Source organism: Pygoscelis adeliae, unplaced genomic scaffold (genome assembly GCF_000699105.1).
Source record: "Pygoscelis adeliae isolate BGI_AS28 unplaced genomic scaffold, ASM69910v1 Scaffold463, whole genome shotgun sequence".
In the NCBI taxonomy this organism is placed as follows: Eukaryota; Metazoa; Chordata; class Aves; order Sphenisciformes; family Spheniscidae; genus Pygoscelis; species Pygoscelis adeliae.
In genome coordinates, this window is record NW_008824471.1 from 2,183,493 (window position 1) to 2,197,450 (window position 13,958).

Consider the following 13,958-nt stretch of genomic DNA (forward strand, 5'->3'; position numbering starts at 1 on the left):
CCTGGAGCAAACCGGAGGGATGAGACGTGCGGCGGCCGTTGGCCGTTCAAGAGGGGGAGGCTTCGGCCGGCAAGAAACGCTCTGCCGGGCGCCGGTGGAGCGATGTCTGCTCGGTTTGTTGGTGGAAGTCCCGGGAGCTACGTATTTAGTTTGAGGTTTGCCTGGGTGTTTCACGGGAGTCTTTGATCTCCGCGTCTGCAGCTAAAGAGTCACTTCGGGACTCGGTTCTTTGTATCGCCCTGCCGCCCACAGCAGGTGCAGGATCCTGCTCCGGCAGATCTCGACATCAGTCCTTGTCGGCTTCTTTCTGCCCGACACCGTCTTGCAATTACGGTTTAGGTAAAACCAGTAATTCAGTAGCAGCAACGTTGTTCCTTTCAACGATTTCCCTAATGCCTTAACGAGAAATAAGTTTAGAAACATCTTCAAAACGTATTCAAGTTCTGCAAAGCTGGAGTTCATCCTTCAGGGATACCGTGCTAAAACCTGTCGGTGGCGGGTGAGTGGCCGTGGTGTGATGGCGTTCCGGGGAAGGGGAGAGAGAATCCTCCCAAACGTGTTTCCCTGCTCCGTGCCTAGTTTGTGTAGAAGGCGAGAGTGATCTGGCAATCACAGAGTAGACTGGTCTTCAAATTAACGGCTCAAACGTAGACTTCCTGTATGATTTTGTGCAAATTGCTTAATTTCTTATATCTCGTTTCTCTGTAAAGTGGGAAATTAACATGCGCCTACTTACTGAACAAAGTCATTTTGTTTGACATATCTCTGTTAAACAGAACCTGGGACAGAAAATTATGGCTTTGCTATTCTCTGTTTGGTGGATCTTAATGTAGCATGAAGAGGTGCTGGGCTAAATTTAGGAAAGATTGCAAATGCCTTGTCGAGTGCAGCAGTTCTTCGTAGCTGCAATTTATTTTTAAATACTCTGCTCTTTTACACTGAGTGCTGTAATAGTCTTCCCTGTGCCTTAAGGGAAATGGACAGACTGTTCAGCTGGATGATGGGATAGACCTCAATCCATTTTTAAAGTGGACTTTGTGTTTTTAATAGCTTTTTTCCTCTCTTACTAATTAGTCTGATAATTCAGTAATTCATAGGACTTTTAGAACATCGAGCAGAACTTGGTTTTCTAAGAGCAAATGTTTAGTAAGGTCCCAATTCAGCATTCCTTATCAAAGTTTATTGATAGGTATGGCCACAGAAAGGTTAGGTATAGTTACCATATTACCATGTTGTATTCCATATATTTTAAGGTTAATTAAAGAATTCTGGAATTTTTTGTTGCCGGTCAGAGCACTCAGGAGTGCTAGGATCATCTTTAAATGGGCTGTTCAGAGTAATTGAGATTATTCAGAGGACTGTTTGCTAAGTAAAGCCAAAATGCCCTGACATTCTTTATACACTAGAAATGATACACTTTCCTTCATATTTTTATTTACTTTCTCTTAGCACTTGCCTGCATTGAAGTCTCTATAGGATAAATTTATTATTTTTTTTTAATTTTTTTCCCCTCCTTAGAACTGCCAGATATATACCGAACCTTGCACGCATAAAGGACTACCTCTGTCTGACCTGGTCATTATCCTTGACAAACTGTTGAAACCTTAGGAAAATGGTAAGTTTTGTACATTTTTTGTTCAGAAATTACAATGTAGAAAATTGTTTAATACATTAAAGTGTATCCCAAGGACATTTGAACAGTTACTTTTAAGTTAATGGCTGATTATGGCATATATTTTCTAGTTTAATCTAGCTATTGCCACATGCAAATATTTGAATTTACACTCTTACCTCATAGAGCCTTATGGCTTTGTAATTTAAGTGCATTGTTGGGTGCTCTGAAATTATTGTTTCCTCCTAATTACTGTTTTTTGAAATAAATCAGAGAAGGAATCAAAAGGGTTACCTGTTTGATTGGATTCCAGCCTATGCTTGAACTAAAATAGCTCATTAGTTGTATGGGTCAAAAAGATCAGTAGAGAGATATATTTCTTCTCAGTGGTTCTAAATGTCTTTTGCATTTGCTTTTATTTGGCTCCATTTAAAGTTTATTTTTTAAGTTAATATTAAAGCGTTAGTCTTTTAGTATTATTTTGCTGTGTATTAACCACTTAGCTGTAGTAAATATTGACAAGCATTTCTGCATTTCTAAGTAAGGGAGAAAATTGCAGTAGTACATACATCTTGATCTCAATTTTTCAAACTCTTATGCCCATACTTCATTCTAAGTACAAATTCAGTAGAATTCCCATCTTGCACAAAAAAACCCAGGAGGGCTGTGAATGGAAATTTGCAGGATCATAATTTTTCTTGTCCTGGTAGTGATACTTATCATTAGAGTCTCCTATTTGGCTAAGAATACAGATTAAGTTTGTTAGCATATAATTGTTTCAGAAACTCTTTATCTTTCTATTTTATTCACCATATCCCATTTTATCATTAACTCATTGTAAAATGTGAGATTTACTCTTAATATTGATTGTTCTCTTTTTTTTTTCTAATTATGCATATATTGAAAGGCTTATCTGTTACCAAATACCACGTCTAGTGTGAATTTAAAAAACCGAACTGATGTTCGGAAAAAGAGCTGAAAGAATCACTTAAGCATATTAGCTTCAGTAATGTGAAAATAAAATAACCTGCTACATGCTTGAATTGGCAGAAACACCTCTGTGTCTTGCTGAGATGCAGGATGTCACAGAATTATCTTTTTCACTTATTTTATTCAGCATACTTCAATAATCTTATTGTAATACTTTGAATGGTGACCAAGTAAAATGGTAGAAGGAGTGGTAAGAGATTTCTTCAAACGTACTGTAAGCACTGTGCACTCAGGAATATAGTCTCAAGGAGGAATTATTTTTTAAAAATCAGTCAGAAAGTAGCCTCATTCTTTTGTCCTGTTCCCTTGTCATTGCTGTTCCCCACCCCAAGCCCATGCATGCACAAAGGAAACGTCCCAAGGACGGGAGTCACATCTAATCCTATGCCACAGTCTGGTTTGAGATCCAGTAAGTTTGCAACCTGTGGGTTGTACTGGACATCTTCCTTCAAAGTGAAAATCGGTCTTTATAATGAGGTCAGCAATTTTGTATTTAGAGCCACTATGCTCTGTAAACCTTAACTTGCTGCTTTTCTATGTGTAATCTGTTGACAATGAAAAATGGCTGCACACTTGGATTTGGGGTGTGTTTGTGGAGGTTTTTTGCTGTTTGGCCAAGCTATTAGTAGTAAGGGAAATAAGAATCCAAGGCTCCTTGAAAGCCTGTCTGATCCATGTGACAATGTAGCTTCCAGCCTAGTGCCGAAAACCTGATTAATGGGGAATTACTGTCCATTAAAAGTGGGCTAGATCAATTGTCCAGATCATTGGAGAGTGAGCGCTCAGGTACCAATTAAGTGAAACTGTCAAGTTAGTTCTCCTTTGAGATTGTTTCTGAGCCGTAGGTGTATGGTCATGTATGTTAACATAAGCTATTTGAAAAGAAATTATGTTAAACCACTACTCCTTTGCTATTTTTGTGTTGTAATAACATGCTTTTTAATAGGAAGGCATTTTCACACCAGGTGCAGATTGACTTTGCAGTCTTACAAACACTGCAGCAAAGTTCACAGCTGACAAAAGAACCATTCAACACAAAAATAAACATTTTTAAATGAGCCAATGCCTTGAATTCTGTCCCTACTGATGCTACTAACAGTGTTCACATCTTATTTTCCCTTATAACAAACACTAAGCAGCAATATTTTTGACATTTTCAGTGGAGAGGCGAAGTGTTCTATAGTGTGAAGACTGTTGCATAAGCTATGTATTGTAAGGCATTTTGGCAGGGGTACAAACTTTCTCACTCTGTGCTATATCTGTTCTGTGTATACAGAGAAACTCAGTCCCTAGGGCTATCAATCTGGCGTCTTTCATCAGAACTAAATTTACTGCAAATATTTTTTGTGTGCATGCAAAAAAAAGTGCTATTAAACCTTTGTGGACAGGAGTAAGAACATTCAAATAGGTGCATCTTCTGTTTACTTCTCTCAGAATTCCTCTTCACTGAATTCTGATGAGCACATTCTGCTGACTCAAGTTCACTCAGCCTGTGTTTGTGTGTATATCTTGTCATAAGTCTTTATTTTAAACACTTTGGCAATGGTATCTTGCTCAAGAGCTTGTCACGCTAAAGATTTTTTTACTTTTTTTTACTTATTTCTCTACTTACTGTCTATTTACTGTATAACTATGATGTCTTTGAAAATGTGTTGCTAACTTATCATTTCTCCTCTACACTTTCCTTATGTTAGTGTGAAATATTTCTGTAGACAAATTTTGGTGTGTTACACGCTTGCTTTTTAGGAACAGAGTTGCTTAGGAGCATGAAGTTTTTTCTACTGTTGTTCCAACACACTGCTCCATCTGTCCAAACTGAATTGCTAATATGTGGCCACTGCTTTTCTCCGTTCATGGGATTAATTTAATTTTCTTGTTTTATTTTGTTTGGAAAAATAATATTATATTGCAGGGCAAATTGAGATTAATTCAAAATAACTTTGGGATTAAAACAAACAAACAACTAATCCTCGTATTTGTTTTATCTTTGTAATATGAGCACGTTAGGAAGTTTTTTAGGTTCACTTGATGAATATGTCATTGAAATAATATGGAAATTTGAAGTGTACATTTTGGAGGTTCTTTCCTAATGGTTAAAATTTGGAATTTTGTGTGCTTTTAGCCTCAAAGCGAGGGCATGACGATATTATCACTTTAGACTAACATTTCAGCTGGACCTGCATCACAGTTCAGGTGTTTGTTCATTCTGCTGTTACAGTGTTACAGTTGACTAATGGCAAAATAAATTGGGGCACATCTGTCCTGAAACTTCAAAGTTTGTAAGTCGTTCAGTAATATTTTGACATCTTCCTTTATTCCTGTCTTTATAAAATAAAGTGACATTCACAGTTACAGACTTCCACATTTGATCCCAGGAAGACTTTATGACAGCTGGCATATAAAATTACCCTTTATCCAGTGTTGTTTTGGTAGCTGCTTAGTTTCTTATCTGGATTGCTCTTGTTCTCATGGAAGACTGTTAAAGTCTACTATTTTAGCACTGAAATATGACATCATTAGTACAAGGAGAAATAGTAATCGTTCAATGTCTCTATAGGCTGTAAATCTCCTCCCGTCTTGGTGGCATTTAAACTATCTCGGTTTGGGTTTTAAGTGAAATTAGGTTTTCACCCTCTTACAGTACTGATGCTAGGTTTTATTAATGCTTGTGATATTTGGGGCTTTCTAATGGAAAGATGCTTTTTTTTAAATGGAAACTACTGCTTAAAGTGGCCTTGATAATGAGAGTTTTCTGAAAAAGTGATCTAAAACAAATCAGATATCTGTTTACAGGCTCAGGTATTACAAACATACATTCAAATTCCAATAAAAAAACTGATAACTGTGTGCTTCAGAAAACCTCTCCAAGATCTGTTAATCAAAAGTATGTGTAAATTATTAGAGACGGCTCATATAGCCAGCATCTATTTACACAATTAGAGCTGAAATGAATTACCTCAGTAACTTCCTGTTGGAAGGGGAGAGTTGAAACTGCACTCAAGGCTAAATTCAGCACTGGGTTTAAGTGGTCGCAGCTTCATTAACTTCAATCAAGTTACACCAGTGATTAATTTTTGGGGAATTGTGATTCGTTTAACATAGGCCTTCTGGTTTATATGTAATTGAGTTCAGTCATGCATTTAAGGGCAAAAAACGTGATCAAAGTTAAGTGTCTGGTTTGTACCTCTTTACAGTCCTTGTATGGTCCCCTTTACCAAAATATCTATTTCACAGTCTTTTTAATGTATTCATCTTTGTTACCTCCCTGTGAAATAAAGCAGTATTTTGTAATTAAGAAATGCATTAAAGATGATGAAGAATTAAAGAACAATTTGACCGACTTCATGGAGGAGGTTCAGAGCAGAGAAAAGATTTGATCTCAGTCATTTGTATCTGACACTGAATAATGTAGAAACTAGACCATCCTTCCCTTCTGAAATATAAAACCAACTGATGCAACATTTTGATAGAGCTGCTGGATATTCTAATTTTCTAATGATGACAATTATTGAGGCTTTAACAATTAGCTCTGTTCTTAATTAACCTTCCAGTTGGCCCTGCAGGTTTGATAACAAAGGGACCGCAAGTATTACATACTTGCGGAGCAGAATTGTTTCATAAATTTTATGGACAGAATTCCATTCTATTTGTGGTTGCTTCTGGCCTTGATATGATTTAGGACCTAACTGAATATTTTTGACCATGCTAATTTTCTTTGTATTGATGAGGGCTATAAAACTTGCTGATCCCTCAGGTGTAAATTATGGAATTCAATCTCACTATGAAATTCAACTGTCAGAAAGTCTTGAACACTCTTGTTTCTTCAGATGGGCAATTTTTAGAGAATTGCCTTGTTCTTCTTGCATCTCCATTTCAAGGGACTGTATTTTGTGATTTCTGCGTTTTCATGTATGTTTAAAGTTGTTATCTGAGATTATGAGGGATTTTAGACCATTTTGCCTTTTTTAGCTACCTCTTATGAGGTGGAAGGATGTATCAGCTTTCTCAGGTCCTGGTAAAGTAAAGATTTGGGTAAGAGTGAGCTGAGCTGATTAGTTCTCATAAAAATAGTCTGTACTGATTTGCAGGACTTTTTCTTATGGGGGGAAGAAAAAAAAAAGTACACATCCTAGAAAAAGATGCATAAATTTGTCTAGTAAGAAGTTTTTAATTTTTATTATACTTCGTAATCAAGCTTGTGCACATGTTCTGAAGTGTAACAACAATCTGGGAGCTGTTCAATTAGAAGGAAAATATAAACACCAAAAAAGGCAAATTACTTCTCCTCATAAGACTTAAAAGGAGATTCGTGCATCCCAAGGCAGGACCAGTTACTCATATGTTATTCCTGACCAATGTTTGTCTAGACTGTTCATAAAAGTGTTGCAGTGATGGGAGATCCATCCTCCTAAAACAATCTATTCTACTACCTTTCTACCCCTACCTGAGATATGTTCTGGTGTTTTGCTGCAGACAAGAACAAAAAATGAACACATCAAATGGTGAAGTCCTCTTTTATTCAGTGAAATTTGTCCTAGTGAAGCTTGAACCCAAAACTTTTCAAACACTTGGGGGGCTGATCATTGTGTATTTTGATTGTTGAAAAAGAACTTGTTTGTGTGAAACTTTCGTCTGAACTCTATGTTCTAATAAAAGATATTATTTTTTCCCAGACAATTCCCTTGTATTTGGCTGCTGACTGAAACGTTTTTGTAGTAATGTTAAATGTGGAAGAGCAGATTATGCCTGGCAGTATACGTTTATCATTGTTTATTAAAGCTGTGAATAAGCAGTATGACTAGGAAGCTTAGAAGTTGAAAATAGCATGTGGAAATTCCTCTCAAAACCTCACTATTCCTGCTCTTTATAGATGTAAAGATCATCATGCCTTTAAATGCCAATGCAACTTGAGAAATGTGAGTTCAATGTCAGAAAGCGCCAAACCACCAAAGTGTTCATGCTCAGACATTTTTGTAAATTCACTGAAATTAGATAAACCACTCCTGCGTCTGAATACTTCTTGGAGGACAGGAAACTTACCACATTTTAAGAGATAGACCTCCTAAACCATGTATCTGACACAGAAGCAGAAAACACATATAAAGATATTTTTACTCCTAGTTTCAGAGCTGAACGTAGGGCATACTGAACAGTCAGGAGGATGTTAATGAGATTCTCTCATAGCAAGGCTATCCAGTAAAGGGATTGTACGTAAGACTATCTTGTGAAATGATGAACTACTAATGAGTCTGTGCTATAAGACAGCACAACACCATGGTAGGTTTTTTTTGTGGAGATGTCAGGTTGGATAATGGAAGTATACACAGAAATATTTTTATTTCCCTTTCTATAGAAACAGCAGCATTCCAACCATTAAGTGTTGCACATAAAACACAATGCAGAGCAGAATTCTGCTAGCTGGAAGTGGTCTGGCTTTGTGAAATGATTATAACTAAATGAATTGCCTATCTTCTTTATCTGCTGTCTCTTTCCTTCTGCAGCAAATTGTGTGATGGTCAAGTATGTCTTCAACAACTAGTACTTTTCTTTGGTTTTTTTTCTTGGCTGTGGTGAGGCAAGGGCACTCTGAAGTGATCTGGTGATAATATTCCAGGTTTCTTTAGGTGTATCTTGGCTTCCACATTAGCAGAAGCAGCAAACAGTTGTAGAGAAATTGCACTTGCACTTTCTCAAAAGAATATATGAGCTTTTTGTTTATTAGCTCCTGTAACGGCGTAGTAGGCATTGTCCTCTTTCTTGCAAGCTAATGAACTCGTAATGGTATATTGTATGTAGTTTTTAGATAGTGCCAGGTAGCTACTCTGTCATCTGGAGTTTCCTCTCCATTACTGCATCTTTATTTTGGTAGTAAATGTAGTTGTTCATAAAATGAGATCAATGTTCTTCCTTGTATGCGGAAATTAATGTGCAATAATAAGAATTTGCAGTACATGTTTTGATTTTGTATGGCCATGATAGTTTTCACATTGGTTTGTATTAATTTGTAGAAGATTATTTATCAATATGAAATAAGATACTAGCATTTAAATATGGTCTTGTAAAGTATCTTTACACCAGCTACCAGAAAGATCAACAGATTTATTCTTTTTAAGAAATATATGGGTTAGGTTTAGTCATTCTTTAAGTTTCAGTGTTTCTACAGTTTTCCTTTTTTGTTCTAGTGGCAGAAGTACCAACTCTAGAAAGATAATGGTTTTTAAAAAAATCCTGTTTCCTTTTCACAGAATCAGCATGAATTTTTTTTCTCTAGGACTTGTGAAGCTACTTGTATTAAAAAAAAAAAAAAAAAAGAAAAAAAGACAAAAACCCTGCAACAGTAAAGAAAATTAAATTCCCTTCATACTAGGTACTATCTATTTTTTACCTGTCCTTAAACCTGAGACTTGCTTAATTTCTTCTTTAAAAGGATGGGGATTCCACATCACCTCTAGACAGCCTGTTTGGCTGTTTATATGGCAACCTTTTCTAGGCTGAATAACTTACCATGTGTTTTGCTGTCCCTTCCTCCTAAAACTCTTACCTCACTGTGATCTAGATTCTCTTATTTGTGTACATCTTGTTTTGTGTATATTGTGCACAAAACAAAAATACACGGCTATAATTGATTAGTGTCTGGTAGGACATAATGAATTCTCTTGTGCCTGTAACACTTGCTGTATTATATCTCAGGAAAAAAAAAACACTTGGACTCGCGGTCAGTTTTCTATTTAGTATCTCTTTGAGATGCTTTTCATCAGAACAGAATGACTGGTTAATCCCTATTTCATATAGATGTGCTTCATTTATTCTAAAAGACATGGTGAGTTCTGTTTGTCTTGGTGAATTTCATGTTATTCCTTTTGGAGCACTTATTGATACAATTAATTTTGAATTAAATCCTCAAAAATACTTACGACTGCTTCTAACTGCAGATTTTATATAGCTATTGTGTTTTATCATGAAAGTTAATGAAAAGATTGAGTAGAAGCAACAGTGGGAACCAATCTGAAATGCCCATTCAAGTTGAATAGAGCAATATAGGTGATATAATGAGGAAACTGACTTTCAAAGAATTAAAAGACTGAAATCTCCCTAATTAACATAGAATAAATAAGTGGCATGAGAATGAGAGAGGGAAAATAGTGTCTTTGGCAGAGGAGCTATATGAAGGCAGTCAAACAGAATAAAAAATGATTTGCCATAAAATTTTTGAGTGTTAGAACCTTTTTAGCCTTTTGCCAGCAGATACGGTGTTATGACCTTGATCTGTTCTGTGAGATACTTCTGAGATCAGTAAATTAAATACTATGCTATATATTCAGAAAACGTTCACAAAACCCACCAGCTTTCCAGGATAGAGGAGCTATGTTAGTATGAGGGTTTGGATGGGGGTGGTGTGTGTTTGTGGGGTTGGTTTGGTTTTTTTAATGCCCTCTTCAAATTTTGGCTGTGCCAGGTCAGGAAAGATCTGAGTTCTTCCCTTTTTTTTCAGAATGCAATCCAAACAACTGTATTTAAGGTTATGTTTCCTTAGTAAGGATAGATAGAAGAAAGGCTCTGTTTACACACAAAAATGAGCAACTAACAAAGCTTTTGAAATTATATGAAGTACATGAAAGAGAACACTGAGAGCACAGGCTTTTTAAAATTGAAATTGACATAAAATAGAAGTGAATACCATGATATTTCTGTAATGTTCATACTGTTTGTGTTAAAGCCAACAAACATACAGCTAATTTCTTCAATACAGACTTTGTCTTTTAGCCACTTGGCAAGTATTTTCCATCTTATTTTTGATATGTGCTATAATCACCATGATTATATATGCCAATTGCATGAATCTGTGTGGCAACTGGAACTGAAGCACTTTCATTCATCAGCACCTTTTAACAGAGGTCAGCACAGTTCTACTCAGTGGTAGCTTTTATTTCAATTTTGGGCAACCAGTGAAGGGAGGAAAGATGTGCCTAGGAAGAAACAAACATTTTTTTCTTATGTTGTTTGTGTGTACAATTAATTTCAATGGCAAAACAGTAAATACAGTACCTGCATGTTAATAGTCTGTTAAATATAGTTCAAATCACTAGTGATTTTTATTCCATTTTTGTTTATAAATAAGTATTTCTACTTGTGTTTTTAGACAGAGCTAAAATTCATTCTCACAGGATTTAGCTTCACTTTGGTACCTGCCTGGTGCCTTGGTAAAGTCAAAAGGAGTAGCAGATAGCACCATTGAAAACCAGGAAGGGAAAAAAGTTTCATCTGGGGGAAAAAAAAAATCCTTTTAAAGGATCAAGGCCAAGACTGTTCTACATTCTTTGAACTAGCTCTTTCTGGATTTTCATTCTCTAAGGAGTCATAAGGCTTGTAGAAAGGAATAGATTTTCAGGGCTACTTTTATTTGGAGGAATACTGAGTTTCAAACAGTAAACCAAGAAATGTTGATCTGTGCTAGCTGCAGAAGCTCTCCAGCCTCTCAGCTAGAGAGGGACTATCGTTTTAGCCACATGTTGAAAGGAAATGAGTTAATATTTTCTATCAAAGTGTTAGCTTCCTCTTTAGAAAATTTTACTTGTCAAAAGTATCTTTCCTTGTTTTGTACAACCTTAACAGGAAACACCTTGTTCAAATGCAGTCACGTTTCTGTTTCCCTGTGATAGCTGTTGAAAGAATAAACTGTTATCTACTGATAGAAGCAAGAGAGCGGTGGTAGGACATCCTGATTTTTAATTATTGCTGTTAAAACTAATTCCTCCTTGGCTTTGGGCAATTTACTTCAACCTCTTATGTTTGATGTATCATTTAATCTATGAGCTGGGGAGGGCAGCAGTAGTTATTATTTCATGTGCTAGGAAGAGTAAGAAGTGAACCTTTCAAGTTCAACATCGTGTTTGGGATTTTTTTTTTTAATGCTTTAGAACAGTTATCATCAATAAATCAACATAACTATAGTGTCGGTGCCATAAAGAATATCTTCCAGTTCTGCTTCTTGCTATTCTGATTAAAGTTCTGTCCTCCTTTTAACCTTTCATTTTGTGTTTAACTCTCCTTGAGAGAAAAGAGCTTGATTAAGGAGCATCCTTCTAATGAACAGATGCATTCTCCAGATACGTATCTCCTCCAAAGGTCCCTTCTCTGTCTTTCTGGTGCTCAAGGAAAGCCAATTCTCTTATTTGGTTGCCAAAGGAAAATACGACTTGCATCCCTATTGTACAATTCATTATTCTAGAATAGAATAGACTATTTCAGTTGGAAGGGACCTACAACGATCATCTAGTCCAGCTGCCTGACCAATGCAGGCCTGACCAAAAGTTAAAGCATATTGTTAAGGGCATTGTCCAAATGCCTCTTAAACACTGACAGGCCTGGGGCATCGACCACCTCTCTAGGGAGCCTGTTCCAGTGTTTGACCACCCTCTCGGTAAAGAAATGCTTCCTCATGTCCAGTCTAAACCTCCCCTAGTGCAGCTTATACGTCATAGGATAGGCAGTATTTTTTGTTAGACTGGTATGGCTAGAAATGGTTAACAAGTTCTTCAGGTTGGAAGCAGAGATGGAGTTGTCCTAGTCGGTGCTGACTTTTGCTTTTGTGTTGCCCGGCTGGTGGTGGCTTGTTGCCCTCTGCATGCTTCCCTGGAACTCCTTACTGTCTATTTATCTAGCCTGTACTTTGTATGCTTGTCTGTGAGGATGTTACTGGAGACAGTGTCAAAAGCCTTACCAAAGTCAAGTTAAACAGCATCCATTGTTCTCCCCTCCTCTGCTGAGCCAATCACCTCTTCGTAGAAGCCTATCAAGCTGGTTAAGCACTATTTACCCATCATAAATCCACGCTCACTACTCTTGATGACCTTGTTCTTCATACGTTTGAAAATGGTTTCTAGGATTACTTGCTATATCACCTTCCAGGGATTGAGGTGAGGCTGAACAGCCTGTAGCTCCCTGAATCCTCCTTCTTGTCCTTCTCTAAGATATGAGTGACGTTTTCTTTTTTTCCAGTCCTTTTAGCATCTGCAAAGGTTGTGGAGGAATAATTTTGGGAAAATCTTTTTAGTAATCTTTGACAGAAATATGTTTCTGTGTATGAAGGAAAACCTACTTATTCTTTAAGGCATTTTTTCCATTTTTCTACAATTTGAATTCTTTTAGCAAGTAAAATGAAATACTATCTTGCATATTTAGCAAGTGTGTATTTCACTTACTTCAGTTGTATATACCAGGACATAAGACTGAAGAAAGCCTGGTGAAGACAGGTTTCCTAAAATGCCTTTTCATTTAAAGGAAAGGATAGGAAGCTGTTGTAGGAGGCTTGTCTAAGCTCTTCTATAATACAAGAGTGCTTGCTGATTTTTTGGCTTCACTATTTAAAATATGTGAGCTAAATCTAATAAGATGTACATAATGGAGCTGTATTTCATCTATATAGTTGCTAAGTTAAACCAGCAGTATTGCCATGCTTGTAAAAGCTAAAGATCGGAACTGATATAATAACAGTCCTGTATAAGTACTGTGTAACTTTGCTGCTAAGGGTTACCCTTTTTTTCCTGTGAATATGCATCTAATTGCAACACTGATTAGAGTTGCATGTTTACAAAAAGGGAAAATTGACCCCTGCTAAGAGTAGGTGGGGGATTAGGCTTTTTTATTAACAAACCACCTGCTTCGGTGTATACTGAAGACATGTTGAATGTTTTCTTGAAAATAAAGTGACAATCTGAGTCAATAAACAGGTTCTACTTGCATCTAATTCTTGTAACAGAGTTAATCTATATGCATTTTGATGTGATACCATCACTGACAGAATTAAAAGTTGTTCTGCTTTTATTCCTCCCTGGTTTATTTTTATTTCAGGCAAACTATGATCTTATGTGACAAGAATGCTTTTGTTTTAGCCATGGATTTAAAGGGGGGTGGGGGTTGTTTCTGTTTATCTTTTTGTTTTTGTTGTTACCTCAGCTGTAACACTGAGCACTGCTGTAAAGATCAGCTATGCTATTGGTCAGGTAACTGGAACCAATTATAATTGGATAAAAATACAAGTTTATAGATAGCTTTTTGTATGCAGATATGCTTTGCTTTAAGACTTACAATGGGGCAATGGATTACTGTTTGAAGGGATTTCCCCATACTTTTAAAATGTATCATTTGGCTAATGTGATTCTTTATTGGCTGGCATTAAGTACAAGGTTATTTATCTGTTATAATATACATATTATAAATGCTTCTTCTGGTTTTATATTTTAGGTCTAAAAATATTTGGAGGGAGATTTAAGTGGTTCAACAAGTAACGCTCTAATGGATGACAGAGAATTTCCACCAAATGACCTACAAATAGACTCAAAGGACAGTCTTCCTG

The 13,958-nt window shown here is 36.5% G+C and overlaps 1 protein-coding gene across 1 annotated transcript in view; it reads left to right on the forward strand.

Annotated features, from left to right (window-relative positions):
- Positions 1 to 1,536: 1,536 nt before the first annotated feature.
- The window catches only part of CNST (consortin, connexin sorting protein), a 47,108-nt gene continuing 34,686 nt past the window's right edge, over positions 1,537 to 13,958 (forward strand). Inside the window, 2 exon segments of the mRNA XM_009321261.1 lie at positions 1,537 to 1,615; positions 13,847 to 13,957. Coding sequence (XP_009319536.1) covers positions 13,898 to 13,957 — 60 coding nt within the window. The 5' untranslated portion in view covers positions 1,537 to 1,615; positions 13,847 to 13,897.